At 35.7% G+C, this 15,573-nt stretch overlaps 1 protein-coding gene across 3 annotated transcripts in view; it reads right to left on the bottom strand.

Moving 5' to 3' along the window:
- Positions 1 to 978: 978 nt before the first annotated feature.
- The window catches only part of RSF1 (remodeling and spacing factor 1), a 156,933-nt gene continuing 142,338 nt past the window's right edge, over positions 979 to 15,573 (bottom strand). For 2 of the 3 annotated variants that reach the window (XM_058306034.2, XM_058306033.2), the window contains exons 12-16: positions 14,325 to 14,392; positions 13,194 to 13,401; positions 11,388 to 11,608; positions 9,202 to 9,390; positions 4,041 to 6,623 (exon numbers count right to left, since the gene is read on the bottom strand). In XM_058306034.2, coding sequence (XP_058162017.1) covers positions 6,052 to 6,623; positions 9,202 to 9,390; positions 11,388 to 11,608; positions 13,194 to 13,401; positions 14,325 to 14,392 — 1,258 coding nt within the window. In that variant the 3' untranslated portion in view covers positions 4,041 to 6,051. Of the gene's footprint in view, positions 1,174 to 4,040; positions 6,624 to 9,201; positions 9,391 to 11,387; positions 11,609 to 13,193; positions 13,402 to 14,324; positions 14,393 to 15,573 lie in introns of those variants that run through there. The other variant, XM_058306035.2, reaches the window with a different exon arrangement.

The raw sequence follows: 15,573 nt of genomic DNA on the forward strand, positions 1-15,573 counted from the left end.
ACTGCTAGAATCAGCAGCTCTACAGAACATCAGAATACTTTTTAATAAGGAAATTGAAATTTGAATCTGATTTCCCTTCATGCTATGCTCCCAGCAGACAAATATTCCTGTGGAATTATGTCTACTGAATAAAAAGTACCAAACTGAGTAATTCCAGCTTTTCTTTTTTTTATAGATAACCCTCTCCCTCCCCCCACATCAGCACAGGACATGATCTTTGAAAGTTGTACACAAAACCTTGTGGCAGATTTGGGCAAGCTACGAGTCAAATACCGTTATCAAAAAGTTACTTTGATAAGAGAACAAAACACCAGACCAACATTTAAAATACCCTAATAAGCATCACAAAAAACACATCGTAAGATGCTGTTACTGTGCCAAATTTGGGCTATTATAGCTGCTCTGATCCTGAAAATCCATGTACACGAATATAAACTAGAGCTGTGTTTGTGTGTGTATATGTATGTATGTATGTATGTATGTATGTATGTATGTATCTGTGTGTGTGTATAGATACGTATATATACATACGTATCTATACACACACACACAATTTTCATGCAGTGATCTCTAAGCATTGGGGACAGGGGTTGTTAGCCTAATTTCAAGGCTTGTCCATATAGCAGTACTGACATGCACAAACTCTGCTAACAGGTAAGGGAATGAAAAAGACCATGGCACAAAATTTTGAATAATTTTAGGTTTAATTACATAATATACCTGTAGATGTACTAGCATAAACACAATCGTAAAAATCTACATCCTATTTTAGGGTATTTTCCCACCTCCCATCCCTTAAAAGCTGTACAGTTATTAAAAAATGTGACTCTCAAGCAAAATAAACTTTTTTTTTTCCAACATACAAAATAAGTTAAACGATTCAGGTCTTGAGCCATAAAGTTCCCCAACAACTGTGGTCTGGCTGTCCATAGGGTGACATGCAGCTTCTGGTCTATAACCAGAACTCAATAAATACAGATCAAACAAAACCCCAAAACACTTAAATTAAATTTCTTTAGAAAGTGATGAAAGTCAAGAAAATACATAGTTAGGGTTAACAATTCCATTCTCAACTTACATCATCCAGTGGCAAAAAGAACAAGGCAGGTTTATTCAGTCCTTAGTGCATTTTCCAGCTTGTACCGGGTTTGGCAAAAAATACAAGTGTATTTCCTGTAAAAAAATTTTTTTTTCCTCATTCAAAATGTCTAAGCTTAATTAATAGATTTTTACACACCTAATAATTTGTTATGCCCACTCCTATAACTTATGTACAGGATAGGGATATTTTAAACTTATTAAAATGAAATAACATTTTCATTAACTGAAATCACCACAAGTGCCAGAATTGGTTTACAGCATTCCCCCAAGTGAAGTGGTATAAATATAAAATGAAAAAAAAAATTGAGCTTGCATGACCCAAATAAGGGAAAAATCCTAATGGGATCCTATTAGTTCAGATCAATTTCTGAGAGGGTTTGTATGAATAAAAAACTGTTGAATGTGTAATCTAAAGCAGTTACATACAAAGTCACTATATTTTTGCTTATAAAAACTATTTGCTGTTGGGGAATGACTCATCAATATATATTTTATAGTTACTTAGCAATTCTTGGCACTAGAAAAATATTAAATGATAATTAAGTTGGAGTGAAAGATTTTGAAACATATTAGGTGTATATAGTTTAAACACTATGATAGCATTTTAGGTCTCATCTTTTTAGGATTGGTATCGAAACAATAAAGAAAATCAGAAGTTAGCTTGCCACTTCCAAGATAGGTTGGAATAGGAATGGATTTTTTTCTAAGAAAGTTTAATAATGGATCCTATTAAATAGGGGCTAGATTGATCATACCAGACACGCAGTCTTAGTTAGCATTCTCTGCTTTTTGGAGAACCAGGAATCTATTTTGAGAATGCCAAACCAAGAAGAGTAATTTCACTATTTTTCTCTAGACTTCTGTAAGTAAATGATGCTCACATTATCTTATCAGTTGCAATGTCAAATAATGAATTCAAGAAATTCATTTTTGCTTATAAAGTATGTGTGTGTGTGTATTCATTCCATTAAAAAAAAAAGATCTGGGTCTTGGAACTGTTGTTCAAAATTAACTAGATTCTATAACTGTGAGGCAAATTCTTGAGATCTGAATCTGTTCCACTGTATTGGTGAAGAACAGAGTTTAAATTTTTTCCAAATATTAAACTGGTAGGCTCATTAGGTTCTTTACAGCTGTATGGCAGAGCAAACTAGGAAATGGTTAACATCTCTTATGCCCACAAACATAAACTACAAAAGTATTTCTTGTGACAAAGGAAAATCCATCAATTCCACTTAAAAATAGTTAAAATCTCCCCATCATTTTAACTCTAAATAGCAAGGTTCTCATTTATCTCAATGTTATGTTCTTTGCTTAAATATATATTATGGGATGGTTTCTATCAATCAAAAAGTGAAAACTGGATGGATATTATATATCCTTTTATAATTCATTTGTTTGGAAATATTCTTCTCCACAACTTCTTTAACATTGAAAGTCCTTGATAGTTTGACAGGTCACAGACACTTTTTTTTTTTTTTTAAATAAGGTTATCAGTAGACATGAATATGTTCTAAATGAAACTTCTGTTTACTCTCTGAACTTTCAACCTTGACCAATTAGAAAGGGATGTGTCACAGAAACCCATATATCTCCAAATATTAGGTGTATTCTTGAAAATACCTCTGCCATCATTTTGCACTATGTGCCAACAATGGAAAATGTTTTACAGTAAACACTATTTCATTCGCACAAGTCTGGAAAACCAAAAAGTATATTTACAGTCTGAGTTTTTTTTTCATGTTTTAATTCAAAGCTTCTGCTTTCTGAAAACTTAGCTTGTATAAAACCTTTACAGAAGTTGCACACTAAATATTCTCAATACTAAACTACAGCTCTCCTTAATACTTTTGCTACAGAGTTTGATATTGGGGTATAACCTATTTTTTTTTAAAACGGAGGTTAAAGTATTAAAGGGCTCTAGAATATAGCAGCTTTTGAGAACTTAAATCCGTAGTTAGTGCTCCAGATGGCCTAAACTCTAGATGTACTGCTGCCTTCCTATGCTTTTTCCAGTTCCTAATGACCATACTATATATTTGGATATAGAAAATTTACTTTTTTCTAAGTTTTCTGTTTTTAAACTTCTTCAAAGCACAGAGTTAATATTTCAGTGAACACAGACTCTTTGGGGGACAGAATCTACAGCAGAACTTTTAAAATGATAAAAATCTAATCACCTATAATCAATATATATGCATAATAATTTATAACTATCAGCTGCTTGGATCACATTCTTGGTAGATGAACCACAGGTATCTGGCTGAATCAGAATGTAAGATTAGAAGGGATACACTATCAAGTTCACAAACACTTTTTCAAGTTTAGTAAATATTAGGCAGCGAAAGTGGTATCATAACCCATGTCAGTGGGACATTTGCTAAATGGAATAGTCTTCACTATGATAAAACTTACTTTCAGTTCTCTATAGCAGAAGGGTAAAAAGAATTCCTTATTTCACTTCAGGCATCCTATTAAAATAATCCACTTATTTAATACTTTTTCCGATCATTTGCTTAACTGACAAGTAGAACTAATAGGTGGAAGAAGGAGCTGGTGTGTCGAGGTAGAGACAGGACACCTGGGGGAATCTCTACACTAGTGGCTTTACCTGGCTGCAGGACTAAAATGGCAGAGGGAGATGGGGTAGCAGCAAAGGGCAACTGCACATTCTAACCACTTACCTTGGACTAACAGGAACCCTTCTATCCTACCTGTTTTAGATACTTAAAAAAGAGAAGATTCTTCACTGACTTTCAAATAAGTGAGACAAGGTAAAAGGAGGTTTTCTAAGTGAAACAAGGGAAAAGAAGTTTGGTAAGTGAATGTGGCTCCTTACATAGCTCGGTTTTCTCGTCTCTATGAACATAAGCCCTTCCCTCCCTTCCAATGGAACATTGTATCAAAATAAAAATCAGAACTTGTTTGGAACCACATGCTATTGGTGCATCCTATTTTCAGGCTGCTTTCATTACTTTATTTTTTGTACAGATACATACACATTCCTAGAATCAAAGCAAAAGTATTTATGGGCAGATACTACAGAAATAAAGTGAAACAAAACAAAACAAAAGAACCAACATCAACTGAAAAACAACAGCTATAAACTTTCAAGGCCAAAAGATTTAAGAGGCAACACCTGTTGAGGAAGGAAAAAGGAGTATAAGGTTTATAGGAGAGGTATTTATAATGCAAGTCTAATACCAGTTCTTTAGTAATAAAAAAGAGAAGTGCTTTACTATACAGTGACTAGCATATATAATGCTTAATTTGGGAAGAAAAATCAATGAAGTTCCTTGGACCAGCAGCAGATACCGTGTGTCCAATGCTGGCAAAAGACACAGCACTAGACCAGAAGAACCCAAATCCCAGGGCAAAAGTATTCACAGAAGTAATGGCTGAAGGTTTCAGAATTTGACAGGTAAGGTTTAATCACAAGTGCTACACTTTGTACAATGTTATGGCTCTGCCTGAAATTTTACAGCTCTAACAGAAACTAAATAAAACAAAGTTCATGTTTTAGTGTCGATTACACATCAGATATTTAGTTACAAGCCCTATTTTTCTTAAACAACGGGCTTATCTTTCTTTAAATTGTTAAGATGTTTGAAATGGATGTCATACCTATTCATTTAAGTATATTGGCGGTTCTCATTCAACTCTGTTGGTCATGTGACTATTGATGAATTTTAATACAAGTCTAATTGGCCAAAGGCCAAAACTACATTCAAAATCTGCTAATATATCCAGGCAGATAGGAAATTTCAGCGCGCGTGCGCACACACGCACACACATATATACACACACACACACACACATGCTAAAATTCAAACTAAAAACCTCCCAAAGGAACTGCTTTGTTTGTAGACTTCAATTTGAAGTAGATACTAAAGGCAAGAATAGACCAGTTAAAATTCACCTGAAAATCCCTTCCCCATTTTCAAATGTGCTAAAATACTACTGTCAGCTTAGAATCTCTTCATATATGTTATGTATAGATGTATTTTTTTTCAAGATGACAGTTCCAGATATTTAAACATAAAGTGGCTGAAAGACAAAGTCATATACCATCTGCAAAACTTACAGTTCCCTTGGGCCTTAGGAAAGACCACACTTATTTCACTAATAAATCTCCATCAGACATTGCATATTAGAGGCCACTTCATTACCACTGCATAAAGCTGTCTTAAAAAATCTGTTGCTAGCACAATCTGGTTGTCAAGCTTCATTATACACTTTACTGTACAAACACTTTTCAGATGATTAAAAAAAAAACCAATAAAACAAGAAACTCTGCTACAACAGAAACTTAGGTTAGAGTTCTTTATGATGATACGTTCTCAGTCTCTTCTTTATTAAGTGTGGTTATCTCCAATAGTAAACAGGTTGATTTCATGAAGGCTGTTACTAAATGATTTATGTATGATGTTATCTACAATTCACAAATTGTAACAATACAGACTTGGACTTTTTAAAACAGTCTGTTAATCATCATCTATGCCATGAATGTTTAAATATAATATATATTTAATACGAAAAAGCTAAAGCATAAGTGCTTTCTCCCACCCTAAATTCTGTTTTGGGCCCTCACAGATTCGGAATGCATTCTTATCCACCCTTTTCCACAGTCAGGAGAGCTCAGGAAATATAAAGTCAAAAATATACAAATCTTTTGTTGTTATTATAATAAGATTTTTTCCATGAATGAAATTACCAAGGACCATGAACTTGGAAAAAGAAAATCAAAAGGAATTTACAGCAATTATTTATCTTCAAAGTTCAAAACTGGTCACTTCACAGAAAGACTTCAGGGTTTGTTGAAATTTTCTTCTAAAAAGTCATTCTGTAGTGGAGTTTTCTAGGAAAAATAAAACAGCTTTTAATAACTGGCCCGGCTGGTGTGAGAGCTACCGTGGAATAAATTAGCACAAAATGGAAAAAAAAAAAGTCTTATAACTGTTCACTGTTACAGACATAGTCAACAAGGTCAGTCACTCTCAAGAGCTCATCCTCCTCCTCTTCCGGTGCTCCTGCCTCCTGCCCACCACTTGTTCCGTTGGGGGCCAGACTTGCACTGGCTATGCTGCTGTCCTTGGAGCTCTGAGGCTTTTCATTTGGTTTGCCAATCAAGTTCTCAATGGCTTTGCCAGGACTCTGTCCGTTGGTGGAAGGTAAGTCCACTAAGCTATAGTCCAATGGGCTCCCCACCTTGCCTACATTTTCAAAGTCCTCTTCCTCATCACTTTCTATCCGGTAGGGTTTCTTGGTGCTCTCTTGTTCTGAGGACATGGACCTGGGCTGGCTCTCATGGGTAGGCTGATCTCCATTTCCATGAGCATTGTCACAATTCTCCTCCTCATCCGTCTCAATCCGGTGCAGCCTTTTGCGGGACGGTTTGCCTTCCCCTTCCTCCTCTTCATCTGCTTCTGAATACTCATCTGTGCTTCGGGTCCGCTTTCGAACTGATTGCTTTGATTCTTTAGCTACCTCATCATCTTCGGAGTTCTTGGACATATAGCTCTCTAGAATAAATAGCACATTTAAGCCATTGGCACAGTTAACCATAAAGAAATTTAAATAATTCTCCTTTTCTTCCCCAAATTCACCCCACTTGCTACTTCCAGACTGGCTCATACAAAGATATCTCCAACACTGGCCTAATCTCTTTCCCTTTCATTTCCACAACATGATTCACAGACGGTATATTTTACCTTATGATTTTAGGAAAGAGTAGCATTAGATTTCTCCCACAAGAAATCTGATTACCCTTGAATTAAATGAAGATAGGTTGGTCACAAGAGAAGGAACTCCCTTCCACTACCCTTCAAATGAAGAATCATGTATACATACTGATCAGGAAACAGATTAAAACAGGGCACTCACCTCTGAACCTCTGAAACACTATGCCAAATCTTATCTGATGTTATTACATGCCCTTTGTGGTCCTCCCATGTCTTCTCTTCTTTGTCTATAGTTAGGTCTTAGGCGATCTCACCTAGTCTCATGACTTTGCATACCAACTTTATGCTAATGACAACCACATTTGTTTTAGGGATGACCCATAACAAGCATTTGGATATCTAAACAAGCATCTCAAACCAAAACTGAGCTTCTAATCTTCCCCTTTGGTCTCCACCACCATAATTAATGGCAATGCTATTCTTTCTTTCTTTCTTTTTTAAGGTACTGGGGGCCAGGGTTCGAACCTGAACCTCATGTGTGGGAAGCCGACACTCAACTACTGAGCCACGTTGGCTTCCAAGTTGATTTTTTCATTTGTTTTGCTTGCTGTTCTTTTTTTTTTTTTTTCAGGAGGCACCAGGAACTGAAACCAGGACCTCCCATGTAGGAGTTGGAAGCTAAACTGCTTGAGCCACATCCACTCCCAACTCTATTCTTTCAACTATTCAGTTATCCCTATTTCCCTTTATCCCCCATCCAACCAAACAAATCTTTTGGATCTACCTTCAAAATATCTCTACAATTTCTAATACTTTCATTCCTCTAGTGCTACCACCCTAGTCCCACCACCATCATCTCTCACATGGATCATTGCAGTAGCCTCCTAACTGGTCCCCTAGCTTCTGCCATGGCCCCCCTTTAATCTATTCGTAACATAATTACCACTGCAAGTTAAAACACAATGAGATCACAGTTTCTCAATTTCACATAAAATAAAATCCAAAATGGCCTACTCTAAACTATCCAATATGGGAACAGTACACTAGTCACGTATAGTTTGTTAAATTTAACTTAAATAAAACAGAAAAAATTTAAAAATCAGTTCTTTATTCACACTAGTCATATTTCAAGTAATGAAGAACCACATGAGGTTAGTGGCAGCTATAGTGAACAAGAGAGATATAGAACATTTCCATCATTACAGAAAGTTCATTGGACAGTGTTGCTCCTCATCAGCAGTTACAAACTTTTTCTGTAAATGGCCAAATAGTAAAAATATTATGTTTGCAGGTCATAAAATTTCTTTTTCAACCACTCAACCTTGCTGTGGTAGTATGAAAGCTATGATAGAGAAGATGTACATGAACTGGCTTAGCAGTATTTCAAGGAAATTTTTCAAAAACTTTATTTAAAAAACCAAGGGGGCTATAATTTGTTGACCATGGCTCTTTATGATCTGGCCCCTTTGATCTCTTTGACCTCATCTCCTACTATTCTTTAGAAACCTCACTCATTCTGCTCCAACCACTCTGGCTTCCCATCTGTTCCTTGAATATGCCAGGCAAATTTCCCTTGGCCTTCACATTTGTTGCATCTACCTTTATCACTTTTCTTTTGGAAAATTGCATGACTTGCACTGAACATTTCTTTCAATTCTTCACTCAAATGTTGTCTTCATGAGGTACTCCCTTAAAAACCTCTCTGAAATTCCAGCTATTCCTTCAAACCACTATTTCCCCTTGTTTTTCTCTATAGCACTTATCTCCATCTAATATATCATATAGTCTACTTATTTATCTTTTTTATTGTCTCTCTCCCCCAATAAGAAATGAAAGTTACATCAGGACAGGGAAAATTTGGGGCTATTTTATTCACTGTTACATTCTGAGTGCTTAGCATAGTGCCTGGTTCAATAAATATTTGTATTTAATAGCGAAATTAATGAATTTATGTTTATCTTTATGACAAATGAAGATAAATACACACTCAATCACATGTTCTCCTCTTCCTTTAACCTCCCACATACAAACATTTCTTTCCCTCTCTTACCTGGCTTGGGCCAAGAACTTACTGACAAGGATTTATGAATGCAAACGATCTTCAAAACATGTAATAAACAATGGAAATTAAATAAATATGAAAAAGAAAGGGGGAAATGATGGTTGGGATCATTTAAAATGAACTCAAGAAGAGCTCTAGATTAACTCCAAAGATTAAATGGATTAAAGGCATCTTTAGAGCTTCTCTTGTACTTTTGGTACGGGGCATAGCTAAAGCTGTTAGGAGGTTTTATCTCAATGATATTACTGGTTATATTTGATTTTTAAGAAATGGTACAGAGTCACAATACTGAGTTCATTTTATACCTTCTATATCTGTCTCATCGAAACTTAAGTACATTGGATATCTATTCCTCACCTTCACTCTCTGAGCTGGAAAGCCTGCGCTTGTGAACTCGCCTTATTTCTTTGCCACGTCGTAAACTCTTTTGGGAACCATCACTTTCTGAATCTTCTTTGTAATTAATTTGTCTTTTCTGGTTCCTCCTTGACCTCCTTCGCCGAGTTTCTATGAAATCATCACTAAAATCATCGCTAAAATCACTCTCTGTTAAAAAAAAGGAAGGAAAAAGTACAAACTTTAAGTCTATTAAGTAGAATTGTAGCTAGTTTAAGTTACAAAAATGTGAAGCTGCTAAGTAGAGTTTAGTCCTAATTTTTAAAAAATGAAGAATACTTTTATGTCTTTTTCTTTTTAACTAATATGAGTCAATTTGTAGGGGTCTTTAATGCTGAACCTCATAAATCTGTATCATTAACAATCAATCAATATGAAAAAATGTTTCACTCTTTAAAATGATCTTATTTATAGCATCTAACCAGAGCTATCATGTCACCTGCACAGCTGCCCACACGTGCTCTTCTTGGTAGGTCATTTCTACTCTGCCTCCTCACAAGCTGCTGTTCCTACTTATGCCTACAGTCACACCTACATAATGTACTGAAGAGGTTAAACCCCGTCACCACAGAAAACTGAGAATCTATAACAAAGAAGCAAAGAATTCAAGGGTTTTTGGTTTTTTGGATTTTCTCCATGTGGAATGAAAATCTGGAAAACCTAGCACATAGGGCTACTTACACTCTCAGAGTGTTGCTAAACAAGCATTGCTCTTTTCAAGTTCTAACTAACAAAGAATTCAGAGTGAGACCACATGCTTTGTGCATTTTAAAATGGGTAGCCAACAGTTTGAACGGGCTCCCAACTGACCAAAACAAGGATAAATTGAGCATACATATAAAAGGGATTATACCCACTGACTAAAATAAGAATACATGAGTATATACTGATATAAAAAGATAGACAGACAGACAGACAGACAGATAGAAGGGAATGGTCTTCCTTATAGTATAACACCAACTTATATATGTAAAAGATATGAAGGAGTTAGAAAATCATCAATGGATGCTAAAACTAGTGGATGAAGCATCTGATTTGGAACAAAAAACTTAACAGTTTCAAAGTCTTTTCACACAAATTATTTATTATAAAGATAAAGGGAAAAACAGTAAAGTGAATAGACCTGCATACAGCATTATTTCTATGATATTCTTGCCAAAAACATATACCTGAATCTACATGGGGAAATAGTAAAACCCAAACTGAGGGACATTCTACAAAATAGCTGGTATGTATTATTCTACAATGTCAAGGTCAAGGAAGACAGTTTGAGGTATGTTCCAGATAAAAGGATACTAAAGTGACACGAATAAATGCAATGTGTAATACTGGACTGGATCTCTAGCTAAGGGAAAAAAATAGGATATAAAGGACAAAATACCTGGACATGAAATTTTTATGTGCAGTGTTGATAATAGTAGTATATTAATTGTAAATTTTCTCATTTTGATAATTGTACTTTGGTTATGTCAGAGAATGGCTCTTTTCTTAGGAAATAATCACTGATAAAGGGACATTGTATCTCCAACTTACTATCAAAAGATTTAGGAAAACAAAATAAAACAAAATAAAGAACCCTACAAGGCTGGCCAGAGTCAGGGATAGAATATTCTTGTTTCTGGCACTTCCCCAGTAAGATACCAGTTACCAATATGCCATTTCCACAAAGCCCTTGTGTGTGTTTTTCCCACTATTTATTCATTTAATAGGGATAAACATAACCTATGACAACATCAACTACTGCTATTTTATAAAAACTACTGAATCATTGATGGTTCTGTCAGAGAAGATTGGTGGTCTTTCTCTCTACAATGGTTGGGCCTGAGAAAAATGTTCTTACTTCATTGAGAATGATTCTATAGAAACACTACGAAGGTAAATTCTCAACATGCAAATACTTGGTATCAAAAGAGTTATCACAACCTTCAAGTTAATTTGGGATGAAGTTTTAACACATCTATCTACATGTACTTTCTTAGATATGCTTTATCTGAAAAATTTACTTACCACTGAGTTCTAAGACCAGGACTCAAAAAGTTTTATCAAAAAGTTCACATTACAATTGGATGGAATCATAAGTATCCTTAACTCCAGAAATTGTAAGAACTTAAGGAGTTAGCGTGATGTGGATACAAGTTATTTTTTACCTGAGTCTCTACTATTCTCCTCAGATTCTTCCTCTTCATCATCATCAGAGTACTTTTTCTTTGGAGTCTTTCTCCGCAAGCGTCTGCTTTGCCTCATAGGCCGGGAGGGGTGTCGCCTCAATCTACGGCTACAAAAATCAGTGTCGCTGTCATCATTAGATGGTGGATCTTCTTCACTTTCTTCTGGGTTTTCATCAGATACAACAAACTCATCTTGAGATCTATCCAAGATAAATCCAATTAATTATGATGGTACACTTAGAACATGTATCCATTTTTGAGAGATCAGAGTTCAAATTACAGTGAGCCCAGTGAATTAGTAAATGATGTTTAGTACAACAAATCTGGATAATCACATCAATTTCCCTGTTTATAAAATGGAGAAATGTTTTGCCACCTATCTTTTTCTTAGGGGGAGATATGAAGGTAAACTGGTGCTGAGTTTTGAACATAATTTGCTTTGGCCTCTTGGACGATCTCTGAAGTACCTTAAATGCAACATGTCCAAAGTGAAATCCTTATTTCCCAACTTCTCCTGTCTTCTGTGTTCTCTAGCCTGGTGTTTGTACCACTACCCAGTCAGTAACTCAAGTCAGAAACTGTGTCTATCCTAATTTCCCCTCTCATTTCCCACATCTAATCAATTACTAATTCCTCCTGAGTCTACAACTTAAAAATGACTCTCAAACCTGATTCCTCCTCTCTCTTCACATTTTTACCTCCCTCCTACACTACTGTAGCAACTCTCCAAATGGTCTCTCTAATCTCTAAAGTCATTTCCCCTATACATATCCTCCAAATGAATGCCAGGATGAATGTTTCGGAAACACAAATCTCACATAAATCTATTGTTTTAAATCTTTCAGTGGGTTTTCATTATCTTGGGGATAAAGTTCAAATTCCTATGCATGACAAATATAACACTTCATAATCTGGTCACTTTTTTTTTGGTGGCACATTCATTGTATTTACTGAATACATTTTGGAGCACTGCTGCACCAATCTGGTCACTTTTTATCTCTTGGACACATATCCAGCAGGGCATTCTCTACTTTGCCTCCTAAAGGAACTTTGCAAATATTCCATGATGTATTATGCCTTACTGCTTTAGACATCTGACTTCTCTGCTTGTAATGCCTTCTTTACTCTGCCTTTATCCCAAACTGACTGACTTACCAATTATTAATTTTTCAAATTTCAGATCAAGATTTACTTCTACTGTGAAGCTTTCTCTGATTGCCATGGACTGAGGCAACTCTCCTCTGTACTCCAATTTATATTTTACTTATATTTTAGTAGCAATTCTGCAGAATGACATATTTTGGTTCATATGCTCATTTCTTCCAATAATAATCTGCAAAGAGAAACTCTGAAGTACTGTTTCAATATCTGCTCTGCAGTGAGCTCTTTTCTGGCTTTCCAAATTGGATTACTTGCCCTAACCCCAACTTCTATGGATCACCAGAGAAGAGTATCTAGTTACCTGCCTATTTCTTATAATTGACTGAGATCTTCTCATAGACAGGTATGATGTTTCAACTATGTAGTTCAGAAGGTGGTGCAATTACAGTTTAAAAAATGTAAACATGCATTTTGAATATTAAAAGCATGCAACCATAAACCTGGTTTCTGCTTTAATCTAAAAAGGACCGAGAGTAGTATTCTCCTTCATATGCCTTAAATATCCTGAAAATAAACAGCCTATGTACATGAACAACGAAAGTCCTTTCAGAGCACAGCCAATGCCTCTATTAGTCCCATTTAAGCCTGTATCTAAGGCATGGAGTCCACAGGCAGACCACGCACCCATCGCTGATCTTGAATTCATCCTCACTCTCTTCTTCATCTAGGTTGCTGTCACTGTCTAGATCGTTTAGTCGCCGGCGTTTCTTTCGTCGAGCAGCAGCAGCCCTCTGGGGTCGTTTATTTTCTTTTCTTTCTTCATCCAATATAGTAGAGATGTCTTTCCCACGGTGACCTGTGATGGTGGAGATATCTTTTCCTCGGCCAACTCCTGAGTTGCAGGGGAGGAAGGGGGAGGAAAACTGTATGTTTATTAAAAGCTTCCTAAATTTTCAGACTGTCCTTATTTCTTGTTTTGCAGCTAGCTCTTCATTTTATTATTTATTTTCTTCCACATTTAGGCAGTTTTCTCAAAACTTCAGTTGATAGAACAAGAGAGTTTTACCATTCGTACGTAAGTTTACTGTGTGGAGAATCTCTTTTTTAATTGAGATAATTAATATCCCACAATATTTGCCCTTCTAAAGTGTACAATTCAGGTTTTTTATTTTTAGTATATTCACAAAATCTATACAACCATTACCACTATATATACCATTTCCTCTTCCCTTGGAAATGGCTTTAGAAAAAGCCCAGTCCATTTATTTTACTATGTTTACAGGGCAGGGAAAAAAAAAGAATTCTGCTAGCAAAGGGAAATATGGCACATATCTCTGGAAAAGCTAATGACTTCTTCAGTTGCACTATAGCCAACTTACTTATTAATAGATCCTTTCCAGAATTTCAATAATAACTTAATGGAAATCACAATGCTCCATACTGAAACACTAGTATTGGCTACACAGCTCTTTAATTTAATTACCTTCAAATTCTTTTATCTTTATTTAATTTATTAAAGACTATGGAATGAATAAACTCATTTTGATACAGATTATCCAAAATTTTCAAGACTTTGTAGTATTAGTGATATAAAAATAGTAAGAATGGGAAAATCTCACTTGATTTCTCATTTGGAAACAGAATTGAACTTAATTGTATCCAAAGACTGTATTGGATCTGAGGTAATTAACATTAGTAATAACTGTGATGCACTCTGGAAAGAATTAAAAAGATCATGCTCACTACCCTAAAGAAAGTATCTTAATTATCTTGTTGACAGAATAATATGAAGAAGAGAGAATGATAAACACATACCTCCTCCATCAGCCTCTTTGATATCATCTTCTATAGCTTCATCAATTGCTTCATCAAACTCATCAAATCTAAAATATATACAATGTTCATGTTATAGCCTGTCCTGGCATATGGGTTAGGAGGTCTGGCTCTGAAAGGAGAGAGGCCTGCTCTCTGCCACTTCCAAACTGTGTGAGACACACCAACTTACTCTTAACTTTAGGTTGTTCTTTTATAAAAATAGGACTTTCATCAGTAAATAGTTCTATCAGTACATAGTTCATAAATTATTATTGTTTTTTAAAGATCATCTATACCAGAGGTCAGAGTTTTTTGTAAAAGGTCAGAATAACTATTTCAGGCCTAGCACATTATAGGACAGGTCTCTGTCGCAACTACTCAACTCTGCCATATGTAATGCAAAAGCAGCCACAGATAATATATGAATGAATGAGTATGGCTTATAGTTTACTTATGGATATTGAAATTCAAATTTCATATATAATTTTCATGGAATATTCTTTTGATTTCTTCCCCCACAACCATTTAAAAATGGAGAATCACTCTACAGTCACGGGTGTACAAAAACTGGTGGCAGGCTGAATCTGGCCCACAGGCACAGTTTGCTGACCTCGGACCTATATAAGTCACATGGCAAAGTAAGGAGAACAAAATTAGTGTTCCATAGTTAATATTAGATACAAGGATTATATTATTAGTGAAGATTATATAATTATATTACTCATTATTATTATGAAACAAATACACAGACTCTGAGAACTTCAGAACTAGAATAAATGCACTTTCTCAAGGACTCAGTTTCCCCCTACCTAAAGAAAAGGATCAAGACTAGATGATCCTTAAGATTTCTTCACATACAAAACTCCTTTTGCTTTAGGGCTAAGGTGACCAAAAGGGTAAAGTGACTTGCTTAAGGACAGTGCTAAATATAATAATTACTACCCCTGTGTGGTTACTTTAATTATTTATTCCCCCCCCCTTTTTTAAGATTTATTTTGCATTTATTTCTCTTCCCGCCCCTACCCCAGTTGTTTGCTCTCTGTGTCCATTTGCTGTGTGTTCTTTTGTGTCCACTTCTATTCTGGTCAGTGGCACGGGAATCTGTCTCTTTTTGATGCATCATCTTGCTGCGTCAGCTCTCGGTGTGTGCGGTGCCACTCCTGGGCAGGCTGCACTTTCTTTTGCTCTAGGTGGCTCTCCTTATGGGGCGCACTCCTTGCGCGTGGGACTCCCCTACACGAGGGACACC

This window comes from Dasypus novemcinctus, chromosome 10, assembly GCF_030445035.2.
Source record: "Dasypus novemcinctus isolate mDasNov1 chromosome 10, mDasNov1.1.hap2, whole genome shotgun sequence".
NCBI classification, from domain to species: domain Eukaryota; kingdom Metazoa; phylum Chordata; class Mammalia; order Cingulata; family Dasypodidae; genus Dasypus; species Dasypus novemcinctus.